The sequence below is a fragment of the Cygnus olor genome, chromosome 7 (assembly GCF_009769625.2).
Source record: "Cygnus olor isolate bCygOlo1 chromosome 7, bCygOlo1.pri.v2, whole genome shotgun sequence".
NCBI classification, from domain to species: domain Eukaryota; kingdom Metazoa; phylum Chordata; class Aves; order Anseriformes; family Anatidae; genus Cygnus; species Cygnus olor.
The window spans coordinates 897,010-917,366 of record NC_049175.1 but is presented as its reverse complement, the minus strand read 5'-3'; the positions used below and the strand labels follow the sequence as shown (position 1 = coordinate 917,366).

Genomic DNA, 20,357 nt, shown 5'->3' with positions numbered 1-20,357 from the left:
ATCTAATTGCTACCATGTTTAGTTATAGATGGCAATTCTAACTGTTTTTTAGAAGCTCACACACAGCCCAAACAACACCTCGTCTTTTTTTGAGGAAGTTGTTCTGAATTTAAAAGCAACAGAAGAGAAGAGCACCACTCTTCTTAGAAACCATTATACTAGCGTGAAACAACAACTACATATTTCTGGGGCAGCTAGCAAGCCAACAAGAAAACCTGACTGAGTAAAGGAACTGCTCAGCTATGAAATCAAAACCTATATCCTTTGCGTTTAGAAAACCCCTCATACCCTACCAATGCCATGCTACATACAACACAGTTAATCAGCACCACCAAAATATTTGAAGCAAAAGCCACATGCAGTAGTTTGGCACCTTTTCCTCTTGCAGAGAACAATGATGTAGAGATCTGTCACACAAGAGGCTAAGAAATAGCTCTTCAAACCAGCTACTGCTTCCGAGTTATGAAGTTTCTTTAGCATTTCACTACCCTGAGTAATTGGAGGTCAGATTCTACCTGCCCCCACCAAAAACCACAATAGGAAAATTACTATGCCATAAGTTGGCTTGCAATTGGGAGAAAAAAATATATTCTAGAGTTTGGAGTTAAAATTATCTGTCAAGCTGGGGGGAAGGAAATGGGATCAACAGAAAAAATATATTTCTTCCTGCTGCATGGGGGGTGGGCTAGGCTTACGGCCCAAGTGCCAGAACAGCCTGCTCAGGGAGTTGAGGAATGCACATTCTCTCCAGCATGAACTTAACAGAAGTGAAAGTAGTGCTATGCTTCATCAAGTTACCATTTTTTCCAGAGGAAGACCAAAGGAAATCTGAAACCAAACTAAAATTTATTGATGTTCCCACTGCTTGATTTTCTGAAAAAGGCAACTTTTTTAAAAAATAGCAAAGAATCAAGCAGCACTTTTTCAGCTGCTACAGTCAAGTCAATCATTTGACTATTGCTGGCCCTTCACAGTCCAATTTTTTGTCATTGTATCAGGGCACACTAAATAAAAACTGACCTTTTCACTACTGCTCTGCTCGAGTTTGGGAGACACTGATTTGTTTAATCTCGCAGTTATTCAGCAAAAGTATCATGCTGTAAAAGCTGCAAAGTGATGTTCAGCCTAGTGCAACAAATACTAGTCAGTTTACTAACTTCTCCTCTCACATAGGACCTTGTAAGTTGTGCAACAATTTAAAAACATTTATTTACTTCAACATAACTTGAGTATTTGGTGTGTTTTTTTGTGACCTATTAAAAATAGCTTCTGCAGACTTAACTGACTTGGGTTTAAACCTATCCATGCACATTCAAAGACTGAAATTGGGAACTTAATTTGTTACTTTCTTCAAGACTGATCTTTAAGTTTTGTTTAAGTTTCAAAAGCAAATACACACACCATTAAGAACAGCACTAGCAAGTAAGCTCCCCAGTAACTTCCAACTGGATGCTTGAAGCATCATTTTTATACTGGTAACACTTAGTTATCATTCAGAACATATTTCAATATTAAAAACTTTTAAGTATGTTTAGTATCCATAGAGTTGAAATACAGACATTGGAAGTGCCAGCTTGTCTGAGCACTAATCATTTCATTCAATTCCACATTGCTGTATCTCATTTTGATATTAACAGTTTTAACCATTCATTACCTATGCACAGAAATATTTTACTCCTAAATGACAAGTCCAGTTGTTCAAAACTGGACCAAATTTGTTGTCACCAGGAACCAAGCTCACCCCCAAAACTCCTGTCAAAACTAACACGTTATGTGACTCTCACACATACTGAGAGTCTATCTTGTTCAAGTCTCAGTTTCTGCTCCTTCCAAGGAAGTTATTAATGCAAACAAAACATGGTCTGCATAAGAACATTTTATTAATGTTTCCCTCCTCAAAGAGGGTTGCAATAAGCAGCCTCTTCCAGAAGCAGGAAAAGGTTTGAAGACAGCAGAGGAAGAAACACTGTTGGAGAAATTCACGTTCCAGATCACAGCTTCTGATAGCTTCCCTGCTTGACAGAAGGAGCCTGCAGAAGAGCTGATGTCCAGGAAGTGGCTCTAAGATTACAATTGGGCTACTTCATACAGACTTTCTGGTTTGGCCTTTAATAACCTTCCCATGTCATCACACCTGCTCCTTTCATTATAGAACAACCTTTTTTTTTTGTTTCATCAAAAAACAAAACATAGCAAACATTGTTCAACATACAAAAACATTCATTACTTTGTCATCACACTGACTTAAGTAAGGCAACACCCATGATTTATCCACTACAGGCCAAAGCAGTCCCAAACAGTTTGTGGTTACAGAAGTCATCATTCACTGTTACTTTAGCGCTTATGGGACTTCACCTATTCAAGAAATTAATTTCCATTGCCTTTATGTGCTCTTCAGCATTTAAGGAGGGATATGCCCATCTTAGTTATTCATACAAACACCCAGCATCATCAGGGTATTCATCAAATGTCAAAAAGCAAGTCTGTCCTATCATCTATTCAAATAAACAAGTCAATTGCCAGATAAACACCACCACAAGAATACCAAGTACTCCTGAATACCCTTATGAACTACAAATGTTTAACTTACAATCTTCACAGAAGGCTGCTTTCTGGTCTTTGCCTACTGCTAACCTGAACCAAGGCTGTCTTGAATTAATGATGTGCATCTTCTGGAACAGTTAAATAACTTAGACAATTTTGGAATTATCATACAAGATTTACTTTAAATTGTCTAAACATGAGTTTAGAGAGCAATGAGAATAGAATGGCTGCTGAATACCCAGACATCTTTGTACTTTACATTTACCTTAAAGGACTTTGTAACGAGGTGGGAACCGGGCTCTTCTCCCAAGCACCAAGTGATAAGATGAGGGGAAGCAGCCTCGAGTTATGCCAGGGAGGTTTAGGCCAGATACTAGGAGAAATTTCTTCACTGAAAGGGTTGTGCAGCAATCGAATAGGTTGCCCAGGGAACTGGCTGAATCACCATCCCTGGAGGTCTTCGAAAAATGTGTAGATGTAGAACTTCGCAGCATGGTTTAATGGTGGAATTCAGTACTAGGTTAAAGGCTGGACTCGATCTCAGAGGTCTTTTCCAACCTGAATGATTCTACGATCTTATACTGCATACAGAAGTCTGAGCATAAAATTGTAAAATTAGCCCAAGTAGCATGTACTTTCCCCAAATGTAATTCATCATTTCATTTATGCGTTGTGTGCATCTGAGGACCAAGGTGAAGCATATCACTTGCTCAAGTAAGCCTTCTTAGGCCATCATGTAATCAGTGTAATACAAGTGCTTACAAAGAAAAGTTACTATAGTTTTCCTGCCAGATATTCTAAGCTTCAAAGAGGCACTTCACTGACCCTTGAGCTTACAAACCAGGAAGAACTGGTTAGGGAATGTCAGAGGAAACCTTTGCTTCAGTGACTGTGAGATGGCAGAATTCAGGATCCTGAAAGGCAGGAACAAGATAAATCAGGCCCTTGCCTTCCAGAACAGACTTTGTCCTCCAAGATCTGCTTGAAGAAATCCCACTGGATACAGTCTTAGCAAGAAGAGGAGTTCTGGAAAGCTGGTTGTTTTCAAAGATCACCTTCTTCAAGCTCCAAAATATATCACCCCAAGCAAAGATAGCAGGAGGCCTGCATGGAGGAACAGACTGCTCCTGACATAAGTCTGACTTAAAAAGGAAGCATACAAGAGGCAGAAAACTGGAGAGGTGACTCAGGCAAGAAACAGAGATACTGAGTATGCAAGCATGTGGTCAACTCCAAAGTCCATCTGGAGTTAAAACTGGTGAGGGACATGAAAGGCAACAACAACAACAAATGTTTGTGCACCAGCAGCAAAATGTAGACCACAGAAAATGTGGGCCCACTGCTGAATGGGTGGGGGGCCTGGTGATAGATCAGAAGGCTGAGGTACTCGATGCCTTCTTCACTTAAGCCTTTACTAGTAAGACTTGCCTTCAGCGTTCCCAGGTCCCTGAGACTCAGTAAATTTGGAGACAGGCAAATATATGTTCAGTGCAGAGATCAGGTCACATTCACTGTTCTGTGAGCATAACCATTGATGGAAGATTAAACGCAATTTTATTACTCAAGGTCTCTTAATGAGGATTCTAAGCCAAAAGCAGCAAGGCACACAAGTGTTCTACAGGAACAGTTTGTTTCTGTCTTCTGCTCTTTATTGGATAACTCTGATGCGAATCATCACTTTCCTACCCTGGCTAGGGAGTCAGGCTACTGGGAAGCCGCTCCAACACACCTTCTCTCAGGGAGAAGACAAGCTAACCAAACTGCAGTCATCAAGGAGTCAATACAAGCTGACAGTTTCAGTGATCATGGCAAGGCTTTGAGGCTTATTATGGTTGGTTTTCCCCTTTCATTAGTTATCCATTGGTCATTACCCAATTAAAGTAAATGTTCTGATCCTCCGGAATAATTATTACTTCAGAAAAAGATTTTCTTTCAAATGAATTCATGTTTTCATAAAAAACTTTGTTTCTTGTCTCAGGACAGGGCTAATGCAAGTCATTCCTCAGGCTTGAATAATTAGGCAAAACAAAGGGAAGGTTTACCCTCCACTGATTCTCTATGCAATCTCCTCACATTCTTAAAGATTCAGCATAGTTTTGACTTACTAAAGAGACAAACCAGACTTACTTCCAAACATTATACAGAACATTTTACCAATTCAGTTTTGAGCTGCTAGAACGCTAAGCTCATGTTTTACAGAGATCCACAGATCCTTATTAGTGAAGCATTTGTAACTGAAAATAAGATCCAGCCTTTATTTTATCATCTGAATTCTCTCTGCAACTAGTCATCTCACATGCCTAAAGTGTCTTCTGAAGTGCAGATACCTGCAACAGCCACCCATGTGTGCTGCATCGCCATGCACCTACACAAATTGTTACTTTAGACTCCAGTTATAGAACATGCTATATTTTAGTTCTCTTGCCTAATGTCAAAAATTGAGGAAGAAATTATGCAGTGAAACATTAACTACTCTGTATCCATGCTCTAAATGAATTGTACACAGTTAAAATATCTTTGTAATGTCCAAATTTGATAATGGCAATGTCAAATACAGATTCCTATTGTTATGTTTAAAGATTAATGCCAGGAGTGTTAACATTTTCCAAGATTTAAAAACCATGGCTACTGAGGCAGGGTCTATATCATAAATAATTGCTTCTCATCACTTGACTGAGCAAATGATGGAACAGAATTTTTCACTGCAGGAAGAAAACCATCATTATGTAGAGAGTTTCTTACCACCTAGTTTGGCAGTTTGACTTGCTTTACAGAGGGAGAATTGGCAGCAGAAGAAAATTGATATTGCTAGCTCTGTCTTCAGATCAGAAGTGAAAAAAACAAAGCCAGAAAGACCGAATGAAAAAGTGCAGTCAGAAACAAGAACTTCAGAACAATGCATACAAGCTGAAGCGGGGATTAAAAAAAAAGTAGTCTTAACTCTGTGAGGCCACTGCCAAAATTAAGCAGTAGTCAATACAGTGTCAAATCAGACCATACCGTCCTTTGGACAAGCATTTGCCAATAATTTCATTTGGTTTGTGTTTAAGAACTCAAGCAGATGTGGAACCCAACCAACATACCTCGCATTTGCGACAACCACCACTTAATGTTTTCAGAGATCTCCTGTAGCTAGCATTAACATTGCATGTTTGCTCACCACTTCTTTAAAACCACTGCTTATCCTCCCCCCTCCCACCCAGTCCCCTTAATCATTTGCTTCATCAATCTAAATTACAACTACAGTGGGAAGGAGAAAGACACCTGTAAGTTACCCTGCTGATATCATCAAGCTACACATCTCCAACTGTAAGACATACTGAATTATGTTGTATGTGGTTCATTCTTTTGCTAAAGCTCTCTAAAGAAATTCATGTCCGCAGTCCGATACCCCTGTGAGGAAAAAGAATATCCTCTAGCTTCAAAGCACAAGGTAGAACTACATGACACACTAAAGTTGCAAGAAATTGGGAGCAAGAAGCCCCTCAGCATGGATTTAAGAAGTCCTCCCTGTGGAGGGATACACTTATACAGTAGAAAGCAAATATTGAGTTTCCCAGAGCAGGACTGGTATACACCATACTGTTGGCATATGGAACTTTTTAGCCCAATGAACCACTGTAAGACTACCCACTGCTGAACAATACTCTCAGTTTTTATGCCCAAGAGCAAGCTGCTTGTAATTACTAATGGAGGCCTCCACCATCTCCACACACATTTAAAGGAACAGAAAACAAAAGATTCCTTTTGAAGCTAATGGAAGAGACTGGTATAAATTAAGTTTTCAGATATAACAAAAGAACAAAGATTATTCCACTCAAATCAGAAGCTGATTTATTACTTATGTAAAGATGATCCCTAACAGATAAAAGCAAGAAAGAAGTTATGATGTGCTTTGTGATTAGAGTTGCTTTCTTTCTAATTAATCATTAATCACCCTTTCCCCCACCCCCATGCATACACCCTAATTGGTTTTATCAGCTCTCAGAACATACGTCCACTGTTCGTTCCCACAACGTGGTAAAAGAATCCTAAAGAAATTGCAGGTACACCAAAATAAAGTGTTCTTCTCCAAAAACAATTGTTTAAAAAAAAAAAAACCTCATTCCTAAAAGTAATCAAGTTTCCACAATCCATAAGGCACAGAAGCCTACAATGAAGAGGTCTGTTCTCTCAGAAGATCTTCAGGGCTCTTCTGGTACTCCCATTCACTTGCCATTTGGCAGTAAGTTTGAACACAGGGTAGTTCAGATGAGCTACTAGAACAAGATGTGTCTTTCAGCATGAAGATACAATACAATAAGAACAAAATAAAATTGGAGGGGGAGATGGCGGTGATGTATCCATCTCCCTTGATGAGTTACACACATCGAGAAAAGGAACTCTGCAAGTTCCTGCAGACTCTTGACTTGAGAGCCTTCTTTTGTGCTGTGCAGAAAACTCTATACAGAAAAAGCTCACTGTTTTTCATCTCCATCCTCCTCCACAAGGCTCCTAATAGAAATAGTGCAAGTTAATTTTTCCTCTAAACCACAAAGTTGTCCCCAAGAGCTCACTTCTGTCTTGTGTATCCTGAGATGCAGATAAGCCAACTATGCCAGAAGAAACCATTTAGGGATGAGAACGCTGTTTTTCCAGTCTGCTCTCCACAACCATTGAAGTATTTCTCCTTATTAACGGTGTTTAGCCATGCATTTGACTTACTGCTGCAGTTGTGACAAGGGTTTCAAGGCAGGCTGCATCTTCCACAAACTTATGAGTGATTTCCGGTCTGGTGGGCTGCAGGTACCAGCAGGCAATTCACAGCATGTCCAATAAAAACATGACAGCTCTTCCTGCACAGCCCTGCAAGCCTCAGCAACTTGTCACACTTGAGAGGCTCACAGATGTGCACCCCAAACACACTGATTGCTTGAGGTGATCACTTCATTCACTAGGATGAGATAGGACAGCTGCTACACATACACTAAACACCATTCTCCCATGCTTCTTTTTGGTTTAAAAACTTTATGCCACTGCCTAAGCACTAGTACAGAACTCTTCCTGTTTCATGAGTCCTCTGTGTGGTTCTGGTTGTGCATGGATGGGGTGCACTTCAGCTGATGACAGTTTGAAGAGACTGACCTCACAACTTTAGGAAGTGACAGAAACCTGACATGAATGACTGCCTGACTCAATGCTACAGTGTTGCTCTTATCTAGTACAACCTCCAGTCAAGCTTAATCTTGATCATACCCATTAATGTTGGACAGCAGGACTTGGAGGTAACATCTGATAAACCATGACTGCAAGACAAGATATTCATCATCTAAGAGACCCTTACACTTGATTAGCCCAGCCTGTTCGCTGTTGTTACTGCAGAAAGATGTCAGTATAGTTTCACAAACCTCCAGATCTCAGTAGCAGAACAAATGCACACATCACAGCATCCACCAAAATACATTTCTGAGAAATATTATAATTAACTACATAAGAGAGAGCAAAGCAATTTTCCCCCATAAAAGATAATCTAACAGAAACTGGACACATGCAAACACAAAACACAGATTCAAATACAAGAGGGCAGCACAGATAGCATGGAGGACGGAAAGGCAGAAGCTGCATCATCAATTAGATGAAACGCTGTCCTTTCTGAGCAGATCTGTTATGCACAATCTCAGCCACTTCATTTGTGACCACAAACACCTAACAAATCTTTTGTTATGAGCATTTCCCACCGGTATCACTTGCCTCAAATAGATCAAGCTCAGCTGAGATGAAGGACAGAAATATGGTAATGGTCTCAAGCAAAGCAGGTCAACTCTTTCAGAATATTGATCTGGTTCAACAACCTAGCCTCTGAAAAGGCAACATCAAGTTGCTGACCCCACTCCAGTGTTTAAGTTGTGCATACTTCAGTCTCCTCACAGGTTCCCTCTGTTACCTTAGTTCTCATGCAGAGAATTACTTCCCTATCTGTCAAACTCAGCTGCTTCACCTATGGAACTGCCAATGTTTGGCACTACCACTAGGACTCTGCTCTGAAGCAGTTCAGTTTTCACAACACCAGCACGAAGTGACAAGGGTAGTCTGTGCTTGTAATGACACAAAGCCAGAATCCATGTGAATGGAGCTTAAAAAGGAAGGGCAGAATTTGGTTTCTCTGTTCAGCAGTAGTATAACATTACTCTGAACATAAATGTTAGTAAAGTCACTACTGCAAAGTAGAGATCTTTTTCTACCTATGAAGTGATGAAGTTACATTATATAGTGTGTGATAGGTTTACATGTTCTACATTATTAGTAGTCATCTTTGATAGAAATCCCTCCTTAAAAGGTAAATATTTGATGAACACTTTACAAAAGAGTTAGAAAACCAAACCACCACAAAGTTCCTTTCCTTCCAAGTGAAGTTTGAACACTCAGAACTCCAAATTCCATTTAACTGCCCACTAAAGTAATAGAACATTTGGCAAGCCCCAAGTTACTCCCTGCCTTTTGACGAATATTTTTCTAACCAGTCCTGTCATTTCAGTGTTACATCTTCAGCTACAAGAAATATTAAACCAAGCCCCAAGCCTTCCATAAATGGCACACATCCATTCCAAATACCAGCCAATAAAAATATTAAGATCTTCAGTTTAAAAAACTCATTTAGTACATTATTCATCTTGTGGTATTAATCTGAAACTTCTCCTCTCATTCTTGGATCCAGTCAAAGGTTATTTAGAAAATATCTGCCGCTTATCTTTACATGCAAAACTTTTGCATGAGCAACATGTACCTCGTTTCATAGTTAACAAATGTCATCAAGTGACTTAAACTATTTGGACTGTTCTACAAAGGTTATCCCCTATCAGCATACTCTAGAAGTGATAGAATCCAACTCACATATATTGGAAACTAATATAGAAGTACAGGAAAAACAAGTCTTTGGTATTTAGCATGGTGAAAGACTAACTTACCTGAATGTTTAATTGATTTCAACAATGACTTGAACTTTTTCTTGCCTAGAAAGACTCTGCAACTAGCTTCGACAGGAAACTAGGAAGCGTACCTACAATAGGTGTTAGTAAATGTCTCTGGGTGTGCAAACCTTAAATAAAACACAAAGCTAAAAAGGTAGCTTCATATAAGCTTAGAAATATAACACATTCATTTCAGACAGAAAATACAGAAATGAATATCAAATGGCAAACTGAAGGAAAAGCTCTCCCATAGAGGTTTGTTGTCAAGACATACCTGAGAAAGATTCCCTTGTGATTTATCAAATCGTTTTAACTTAAGACTCTTATAGAAGATCTATCAAATTCTGCTCCATCCTAGATGTAGGATATTGTGTTACTTGTATCTCAGGAATATTAACAAAATTAACTGTAAAGAACATAACTGCATGTGGCTCCTTCCTTGAGGGAGGTATCTTCTCATTTCTTAGCCCATTTCCCAACACAGGGCACCTCCTAAGGCCTTGCACAAGAGAGGGTCTCAGCTCTTCCAACACTGCTACCAGTTAATTACAAATGCAATAATTACATAGATTAAGTACTGCACCTTCCGAACTGTGGTGCCCTTACTATAGGCTGAGGAGCTGGTAAATGGTGCTGCAATGTGGCAAGTTATCACTTGTAAAGTGAGATTTCTCTGCTGGTCAGTATTCACCATCACGTACACTTTCCAATACTTACACTACATGGTGAACCCCAGACAAACAGAGCAGGAAACATGGAGAACTATCAGCCACATTGCTGTCTTGGTTACACTGGCAATTTCTTTTCTGAAGACACTAGAAGACCAGCAATTAGAAAACTTGACTGAACAAATATCCCTGCTTATGTGAAACTGCAGTTTCAAAGATGATGTTAAGAATGATGCACTAAAAGCACAGCTCTGGATAAGACATAACTTTATTTCTGTGTTTTTCTTTGCGTAGTCAAAGCTGTATTCTACCAAAGCAGGACATCTTTGCTTTTACGTACCTACTCAAGTTACACTTCTGTTTGCTCTTTGTGAATTACCACACAAAAATAGAATTCAACAGTCTTTCCTCTTATCAAGCTAGCACACAGGGAAACCAAGTCAGAGGTTTCCAAAACAATGGCTCAAAATGAAAAAAGAACTGGCATTAGCAAGCTGCAGGAAGAAAATTCTGTTTTTGCATTTCTCTAATAAATGGTGCTTTACCAGACTAGGTTTCCTTGGGGTGGGACATAAAAAAATAAATAAATAAATCTCACAACCCAGTGATACAGACTAAGCTCAGAAGCAAAGCCTTAATCTGAAGCCTTCCTTTCAAGGAAAAGTATTTCATACACTCCAGCTTCATACCCTTACAGCCAATATACCTACTAGATCAGTTCACTGCTGCAGACAGAACGCTCTTCATTGGAACTCACAAGTTCCAGCTCAAGCCAGCAAGAAGCACAAGTGTTCCCGACAGTACATCCTATAGAAGTAAGTCATGGAGTCACAGGGACCAGAAGCCACAGTTACACTGCAGAACCTCAAAGTGACAAATTAGTATTGCAGCAGCAAGTACTGCAGGCTGAAATCTGATAAACACATCACTTGCATTAGTCATCTTGACAGCTTCTTATACCCACAAGCCTCACGATTTCAGTATTTTAATGCATCTATCAGTTACCAGTGACACACTTTTAACTGTTTTTAAGGATTCCATTTAAAGTTTTTTGGCAAGAGATAATGCCTGCCACGAACAGGTTAAGAACTTTACAGGAATCGCACTGAGCAAGAGGTGTGTTATGTTTTAAAATGAATCCCGAGCGTCTGTACGTGAACCTAACAGAAGTGCAAGGTAAGTATTACCAACTGCTAAGGAAACACGAGCACGCAGTGTTTCAGCGCTTTCTACATCAAGCGAGGCATTTCTGCTTTGCCACAGTTTGCTGTACTTTTGATGCAGCTGGTCATAAAAGTATTAATAGAAAACACTTCTACCATTAGTCACTCACACTTCTCAGGCTGAAGAGCCTACACTGCAAATACTTGTGCCTTGAAAAGTCGCGCTACATCCAGCTGCTCTCAGGAAACCGAGCGATTCAGGCTGATTTTCAGCCACCTCCGGCTGAACCCTAGCAGAGCAACCCTCGGCGGCGGCTGCGCCAGCAGCGGCTCCAGCTTCGCCCTCCCCGTGCCCAGGCCAGCAGCAAAGGCCCCCTGAGACCCCCCGGGAGGCTCCGTGCGTCCCCCAGCCCGTGCCCGCCAGGCACCGCTCACAACCCAGCGAAGCAGCCCCCGGGACACCCGGGCGGCAGCACGGCAACTTGGGGCCGCACCGAGACCTCGCAGCCAGGGGCCACCCAGACAGGCTCTGAGGGGCTTCGTCGCCGAGGGGGCACAAATCAGGCTTTTGGGAGGCTTCCCCGCCGCGTCCCGGCGGCGGACACGGCTCCGAGCGGGCCGCCTGAGCCCCGCGGCGGCCGTTAACGGGCACCTGCGTGAGGGGAGCGGCGGAGGCGGCCGGGCCGGGCCCGGCTATGCGCCCCTACTCACCCGCACCAGGTTGCTGACAGCGGCCTGCACGGCCGAGACGGGGGCGGTGAGGTCCGGGATGGCCTTGCCGTCCACCTCGCCCTCCTCGTGCATGATGACCAGGTGGGAGATCTGCTGGGCTACCGGCTCCAGGATACTCTCGATGGTGCGCGTGTGGAAGACGGGCATGGCGGCGGCGTCGGGGCGGCCCCAAGTCCGCACAAACTCCTGCGAAACTCCGGCCCCGCGGGCTGGCACCGCACGGGGAAAGCCGCGGTCTCCGCGGAAGCAGTAAAACGGGGAGGAAATAAGAAATAAAAAATAAAAAAACACGAATCCACCCCGAGCTCTCCGCCCCTCCCCGGCGGGCTGCGGCAGCGCGGAGCGGCGGCTCCCGGCTCGGGCTGTCGGAGGCGGGACTCGAACCCTCAGCTCTCCTCCTTGTGCCTCGCAGCGCCCACCCCGCACTGGCAGCCGACGGCAGCCAGGCGGCGGCTTTTCAGGCGCCACAACCTAGACCCCGCGCGCCTCCCCGCCCCCTCGGCCTCCCTCGCCCAATGGCCGAGCCGCCGCCGCCGCCCCCAGTGGCGCAGAGCCGCGTCCGTCAGCATTCCAGCGCCCCCTCCCCCCCCCGCCGCCTTTCCCGGGCAAGCTCGGTTGCGCGGTCGCTGGTTTCCCAGCGTGGGGTGACGTCAGACATTCTGGTGTCCATATAAGGAGACGATTAAAGCCGCTTGGAGAGCGGGGGGGGGGGGGGGTGCGGCGCGGCGGCGGCGGCGGCGGGATTCCTGCGGGCACCCGCCCTGGGGCCGCTGAGGAGAAAGAAGGCGGCAGCGCGCGCGCCGTGCGCGCTCCCGCTGCCTGACGGGGGCGCTGAGGGCAGGCGGCGCACCCCTGCCCCTTGCGGAGGGTTCCTGAGGGGAGCGCCCCCCCCACACACACGCAGCCGCTCGCCGTGCCCGCAGTCCCGCGGCACGCCCCGGGCGCGGTCCCGACCGCTTCCGCTGCCCTTGAGGAGAAGCCTGAGGAGGGGTGACGGGGGAGCTGTGCCACCTCCCTCCCTCCCGCCCGCCCGCCCGCCCGCCCGCTGCCCCCAGCCGCGGTAGCGCCGGCACAGGCTTGGATTTGGGGAGCTGTTGCTGCCGCTGGTTGGTCTTTTTAAGGAATTTTCGCCTTTGTCCCCACGCTGCTATTTTAAGCCATAGATGAGCGTTCCCGGCAGGCTGGCTTGCCGTTGGAAACGTCTGGGTACGCCGTGTGCCCTGCGCGCTGCGCTGGGACGGGGCTGGCCCCAGCCCTGTCAGGCTCCTGTCGCGCCCAGGGAGCTCTCCTCAGGGCGTCCCGCCCCGCAACGGCTGCGCCTGGCTACCAGGGACTAGGCCGAGAGAGCTGGGGAAAACTCATTTCAGTCAGGATTAGAAACCTTCACAGCACCTTCAGCTCCTTCTTTCTGTATGGTGGGAGATGTGTTTCCGATAATGGTAAAAGTCAGACACCTTGTTCTGATCTGTACAGTCCCAGTTTCTTTACAAAGAAGTGTACCTGCAGGCTTGATAACAGATAATCAAGTTATGCACTGGCATTTGAGACCAAAAAGTACCAGCCTCTCAGCAGTAATGAGTGTATAAAGTCACTTGAACCATAAGCGTATTGTTGAGCATTGGCCGTATAGTGTTGTCCTTACCAGTTACGATATACATGTTCCCTGTAGGGCCTCTTTAGCATACAAGGGGTTGGTAATAACAAATGCACACAAAAATCCTTCTGGATTGTAATGGGAAGCAGCTAGGATTTACAAAAAGCAATTAGTCCATGTTATGAACTAATAACCTGACAAATTCCATTTTGTGGAAGTATGCAAACCTTATTAACCACTTGTTTCATACTTTGTGGGACTGGTACGTGGGCTAAGTTCTCTGATTCAAAACAATTGCTTTAAGTCTTCTTGGAACTTTCATGCTGAGTCCTGTCTGAAATGTGCACGTGTTGTAAAGGGGGGGGGAAGTGTTACTTGACAATTTTAAAAGGGCATATGTATATATGCTCATATATATATATATATATATATATTATATATAATATATATTTAAGTACCACCTTTACACTGTTTTCTCTTTCCTTTGCAGTATTCAGATCTGTCACATTGATGTCATATACATAACAGCTTGGCAGCAGGTACTGTTTTTATTTTTTTAACCAGATTCTTTTGCCCTTTGCACTGTTCAGTATCTGTAATTATGCACTAATTATGCTGCTACTGTGAGATTGCTTCTCCAGTTTATGCAGTTCCATTAACTCTACAGATCCTAACAGATGGTTAGAAAATAACAATAGATTTGATCACAGTATTTTCCATTTCTTGAGCCCAAGGTGGAAATTATTTTATTTGTCCTCCTTCCAATATGGTGTTACACATGCCGCAATGGATTTCCACTGAGAAAAAAGAGATGCAGATCCTTCTATCCACACGCACAACATTTTAGTATTGTTAAGAAGCTGTATCTATTATTAGCAGTATAGGAGTGACTAGCATCCCAAATAAGATAAAGTGGTTACACTGAAAGGATTAGTTTTTAATACACTCTGTGACCGTTGCTATTTCATAAGAACTCAGGTGAGTCCAGTTAAACCCAATTCTTAACAAAGCATGGTATCACCAAACTTTTCTGCTTACAGAAATCTTCACTTTATTTAGGGACACAATATCCCTCTATCCCAGATGATCGGTTAATAAATTCTGACATCACGGAATTACCTGAATTTGTAGAGATGTCATGGGCACAATCTTACCCGTATTACTTTTTTTATTTTGCAAAACTGCAATGAGAATACACCAGTAGAGATGAAAGACTGTTTTGTGGCTTCAGTCATGCTAGAGTGGAAGCACTGACTGTCTTCCCTCTGATTTTAATTAAACTTGAGTCCTAGTGAAGTAAGAAAATAAGAATTCGTGGCCTACACACTGAACATAAAGATCACTAAACATCCATGACAATAATCTACCTTCACCAAGAATACATTTTTATTTTAATTACTTAGGCTTAGTTTTTGCTCTGACAATTTGTTTATTTTGCTTTCCACATATTGTGCAAATCCTTTTCCTACACATAGTGTATTTTTATAATGAAGTGAAGAAATCCTCTCGTTGTTTCCACTGAAGTAAGAGAGATGTATGAATACAGAAGTAATAGACTTTGGTAGAAAAAGGGAGATGACTGCGTTCTGACAAACAGTGTCGCTGCAATGCAGTCTCTTCCACAGTTCTGCATCCTGCGGTGGGTGTACATGGCACTGGAACTACAGCTGGTGGGAGCAGTGGAAGCATTTTCAGAGGTTCACAACCTTGCAGTTGTCTGTAATTATAAGGTGTTGTGCTAATACAAATACTTCAGTGAAGTCCATATTTCTGGTTCAGCTGTATGCACTAAGCAAATTTTATAGTAGTTATTTTCAGTATTAGGTACCACAGCAGAGAATGACCAGGTTTTCTAGGCGTTTAACTTGTCTGTGGTGAATCGTCTTTCTCTGGAATGACGTGATCTTGTTCCTTGATTGTGCCAGCTTCTAACTTTTCTGAGTTACACCTGATTAGCTGCTTAATAAAGTGTACAGAAATGCTGTATAAAGTGAATGTCATTATTGTCTTGATCCTATGAAGGTTTAAGCATATGTCAAAATGTAAGGATTAAAGTCTCATCATCTTCTGGAGAATTGGAGGCTATTGTTGATCAGTGGACATAGAATGCATTCTGCAATTCACTCTTATCAGGCCATTAACTTTGGGTAATCTAAGGAGTAAGCACTGGATTATCTGAAGACTGTTAAAGAAAAAAAAAAAAGACTCCTTTTTTTTTCTGTGTTAATGTCTGCCTTACATACATTTTAAGATTGGTATGGGTTTGTTGTAGAATGGTATTACTATATTGATAGCTCTAGCATATAGCTGGCTGGCACAGAAAGAATGCATTTCACGCCTAAGAAATGACAACAAAGGGAAAAGAGAGAGCAGATGATTAAGGACAGTGTAAGTTCACCATAATGCTCTGTCAGTGTGCCTTACATTTATGAAGATGCCATGAGACTAGGTTAGGTTCTGTTTTGTTCTAGGTCTTGGCTGGCTGTGTGCTAAGAACTGCAACAAGACCAACACTATACACTGCTTTTTGGTCACTTACCAAAAATACCAATCACTTAATGAGATAGATGGGAGCAGCCTATCTAGGACTGAAAAAATTAAATCACAATTGCTAGCCATCGCCTAAACACTAAATTTATTTCATCATACAGCACTGCTTGGTTCCTAGCTGCCCTTCTATAGGTATGTTGTGTTGATAAAACGTAGTGGGGCTGGGATCTGCAGAGAATGCTGCTACCGATTCACTGCTTCCTTCAAGGAGTTTCTTGCTAGAAGGTATACACAGCTATGTAGCATCTGCTGGGAAGCCAAGAGTGCAAACGTAGTTTAGCTTTTTGAGTTACAGTGCCAACTGCTTTGAGCCCAAAACATTTTATTAACCACACTGCATTCTTAAGGGTTTATCTTGAAGTATCACAATTGTAACAACACAATTCAAAGAATGTTTTCTGAGAATAGAAAACAGTTGTAGAAAAGAAAGATAAGCATATTTAATGTATGTGTATGTATGAATGCATATGTATATATGAATGCTTATTCTAGAAATTGCTAATGAGGTTCAAAGAGCAAGTTTTCCTACTTTTCTTCTGAAAAATTCCAGAGAGGAATATATTTGCTTGTACCTCTATATATGTGAAGCACATACAGCAGGTTATATGTAGTTAAAATTACAGTCTATTCGCAGTAAATGCAAGCAAAATATCTTTCTGCTCTTGTGGCAGCATTACTACAAACCTACAACAGACTTTGATTTTCAGAAGGCAACAGGTAATTTTCAGGAGCTTGACTCTGTGATTAGGTAAATGAGTACCACTAAAAGAAAAAGTTGACAAAAAAATGGCCCTATACAGCTTATCAAGTATCATGCTCACTATGGCAGTGTTCTTTTAAATACAATTTTTACACAATGAGAGATGTATATTTTTTTTCTGAGTATGTGTGTTCTTCCTCAGAGTCTGTCAATATAAATGACTTGCTTATAAACAAACTGCTTTATTGACAGCAGGTGGGCATTTTAACAGTCATTTTACCACTAATAATTTTAGTAAATATTTATGGTCATGTCTACACATGGACACAGGAAAATTGAGGAAAATCAATTAAAGATATTAACTGCATTTAAGTTAAATGGCCTTTGCTGCACCATGATTCTTTTCTAAGTACATGCCCTTTGGGAGCAGTCAGACACTTGTTTTACGGAGCTGTTGCATCTACCAGCTGACATGTGGTAACTGACTTCTCGTATGCTCTTTATTCATTTCCTTAAAAAGAGTGAAGGTTTGTTTAAGTCACTGTTGTTGGTCAGTGTAAGCTTCATTATTGTTGATCAGTCTAAGCTTCATTACTGTTGATCAGTCTAAGCTTCATTGTTTTACTTTGCACTTGAATGAACAGATACCTCAGCTGAACTGCATGCAGTCACATCTTGATGCTTGATCAAGTATTTTTGCATTTAATTATTCTACATCAGTTTAAAGGACCCCTGTGTCCAAATCAGCCTATACAGCTGACCTATGAAATATTTACTTATTTTTTGGCTGCACGTTTATTGGTGTCTGTTTCAGCTTAGCAAGGTTTTTTGCCCTTGTAATATTATGTACTTGTATCTGTCAACTCTTTTCCAAGAGTTCCTCATATTGGATTTGACTCACCAAGGTTTTAAAGCATGTGTTTATTGGTAAGAGTAAGATTAGTCTGAAATTTTAAGTGTTTTGCTGGTTTGGAGTCTCCTGAGTTATTTATATCCCTACAGCAGAATGAACAGGCTCAGGGGGTTCTGCAGTTTTGTGTACATTCCAGATCACCACAAAGCCAAAGTCTTTGGACTAGCCAAGACTTCTAGAAAAAACACTGACAAAAATAAAATAATACAGTATTTTGTAGTAATGAATTTGTTGAATATGCATGTATATAATTGTAGTTTACTGGATGATTTTGAAGCTGCTTAATTCTTTCATAGATTCTTTATGGCTTAAATAGTTATCGTGCTTAGCATGCATCTAAAGATTTGTGACTTTGTATTAGTAGGTATAGGAGCTCACAGCCATCAGCAAGTACTAAATGACCAAGTTGTGCAGTACTTAAAAAAAAGATATTGCTAGATAGCACCAAATTTCTGCGTATAAGTATAAACTCCATTCATATACAAATATTCAAATCCACAGAATAAATCACATTGATGTACTTTTGAGTATCTTATCTGTGCTGTATTCATTGATTCGTCTTGCCTGAAACTCTTCCAGTGCCCCAGACTTCAGAGGAGCTTCAAATAAAGAAAATTAATGAATAACACAAAAATACTTCCTTCCTCCTGCCCTGAGATGTTGAACCTACAATTATTGTAACATAATTGGACCTTGTACTCGTACAAAATTCAGTAGGACTCATTGTAAGATTGCTCCGTGAATGTGTACATTTTGTTCTCTGTTCCACATAAAAATGCAGTGGTGTCATAAAAAGAACAGTGTATGTTCACAGTGTGCCACTCAGAGGTTTAAAGATCTTTGGGCTATAGGCAGAGTGTTATATTGTTGCAAAGGGGAGAATCAAGAATTACATTGATCCGTGCAGTACTTCTGTGCTGAAAAAAACAAACAAACAAACAAACAAACAAAAACACCACAACTGACCTCATGACATTTTATGTCTGGAAGAATTGGTTTAGAATTTTTTGAAGTGTACTGAAAACATGCTCATCTTTCTCATTAGTCTCCTCATTAACTAGATGCATGACTATTAAGAATTAAATGTTGAATCTCTTACATATGCAGAAGATCCCTGTTCTTTGCCTTTCTTTTCTGTTGTGGTCAAGTATCAGTGGACCAGACTTTTGCCCCATTACACGGGTGACGTTACCCACCTGAGTATTCACAGAAAGGAATGAGATTCTTAAACCTCCCCTTAAAGGAGCTCTGTATAAACTGGCAGTTCTGATAAACTATTTTCAAGTAATTCTTATTTAAGGTATTGTGTTCCATGTCATGTATTCAGTCCATTGACAGAAAAGAAAAATGATTAATAAAAAAATTAGTACTTTATTATTATTGATTGATTGACTGATTGATTGATACTAGTGGGTATTTGAGTTCTGCTACCTTGAAGCTGCTGGAAGATGAAAAGCAAAAATTAAGAGCTACTAAGTCTTGCTCCAAATGCCCTAGGATTTCAGGGATGAAATTAAATTCCCATTTATATTTTGAACTCTATGTGTAGAAAAATGCCCCTGATGCCAGGGAACAATATTTCTCATGCAAGTGTGTAATTCTTTACTGTTACATACTGTGTTGGCATTGCCAATTAAATATGGTACACAGTGGTAAAGTGTGTGCAAGCTGCTGCCAATTGAGGGTCAATAGACTCAACAGTGTCACACCATGCAAAGCATGCTGTGCTTGTGAAATATTTTCTCCTCTGAGACAAACTTTTTGCATTCATTAGTGTCCCATGCAAAGCAGTTAGCCAGGGCTAGACTCGCATTTTTCACTCATACTGTATTTGATTTACATCAGTCGAAGGAAACGGTAATGTGCAACAGTGACTCTGGAATTTAAACAGAAACCCACAAGGGATCTCCATACTGCCGGCCAACTTCCAAATAGGGGAGAAGAGAAGCAGCTGTAGTAGCCTGGGAAGCCATCCGCAGTACAGCAAGGGACAAAGCGGTTGGGAGTACAAGAGCCTCTTGGAGTTTGTTCAGAAAGGTAACTGCTGTAATGCTTTAGGCAGAATAAGGGAATGAAATACAAATACTGTGATAACAGAAGGAACGTTAACCATCTGGGACCTGATCAACAGAAGTGCAGCTATCATTTTTAGATCCATTTTTCAGGACGTAATAGTGCACTTACCCCAAATTCAAAGGTCTGTCCATAATCTGCCAATAGCAATCTGTTGGTATTGCAGATTTATCAGGAAGGCTCACATGAAGAATGCAAGTGAGGAGATTAGTGGGACTTATTACCAGGTCTGGCTGAAATTCTGCCAGATCAGATTGTGAACAGAACTAAATACACCAAACTAAATACAAATCTTTATTCAAAGATTTTACAGGAGCCCTTAATATGTATTTAACATAAGGAGAAAATAATTGAAAAAAAGCCCCAAGAAAGTAGATGATCAACAGCTTCCAACTACTAGGTGGTAATTTCATGTGTATTTGGCTGTTGCAGATTTTCCAGGGTTCTGTAAGTAGCGGTAGGTGCCTGTCAGC

General features: G+C 41.6%; 1 protein-coding gene and 1 long non-coding RNA gene across 4 annotated transcripts in view; one reads left to right on the top strand and one right to left on the bottom strand.

Annotated features, from left to right (window-relative positions):
* VCL (vinculin) overlaps positions 1-12,882 on the bottom strand; it is a 63,839-nt gene extending 50,957 nt beyond the window's left edge. For 2 of the 3 annotated variants that reach the window (XM_040564490.1, XM_040564492.1), the window contains exon 1: positions 12,034-12,609. In XM_040564490.1, the coding sequence (XP_040420424.1) occupies positions 12,034-12,201 (168 nt within the window). In that variant the 5' untranslated portion in view covers positions 12,202-12,609. Of the gene's footprint in view, positions 1-12,033 lie in introns of all 3 variants that reach the window. The other variant, XM_040564491.1, reaches the window with a different exon arrangement.
* Positions 12,883-12,885: 3 nt separating this feature from the next.
* The window catches only part of LOC121073531, a 76,905-nt gene continuing 69,433 nt past the window's right edge, over positions 12,886-20,357 (top strand). Inside the window, exons 1-2 of the long non-coding RNA XR_005821770.1 lie at positions 12,886-13,160; positions 14,139-14,187. This is a non-coding gene — a long non-coding RNA (uncharacterized LOC121073531). The remainder of the gene's footprint in view (positions 13,161-14,138; positions 14,188-20,357) is intronic.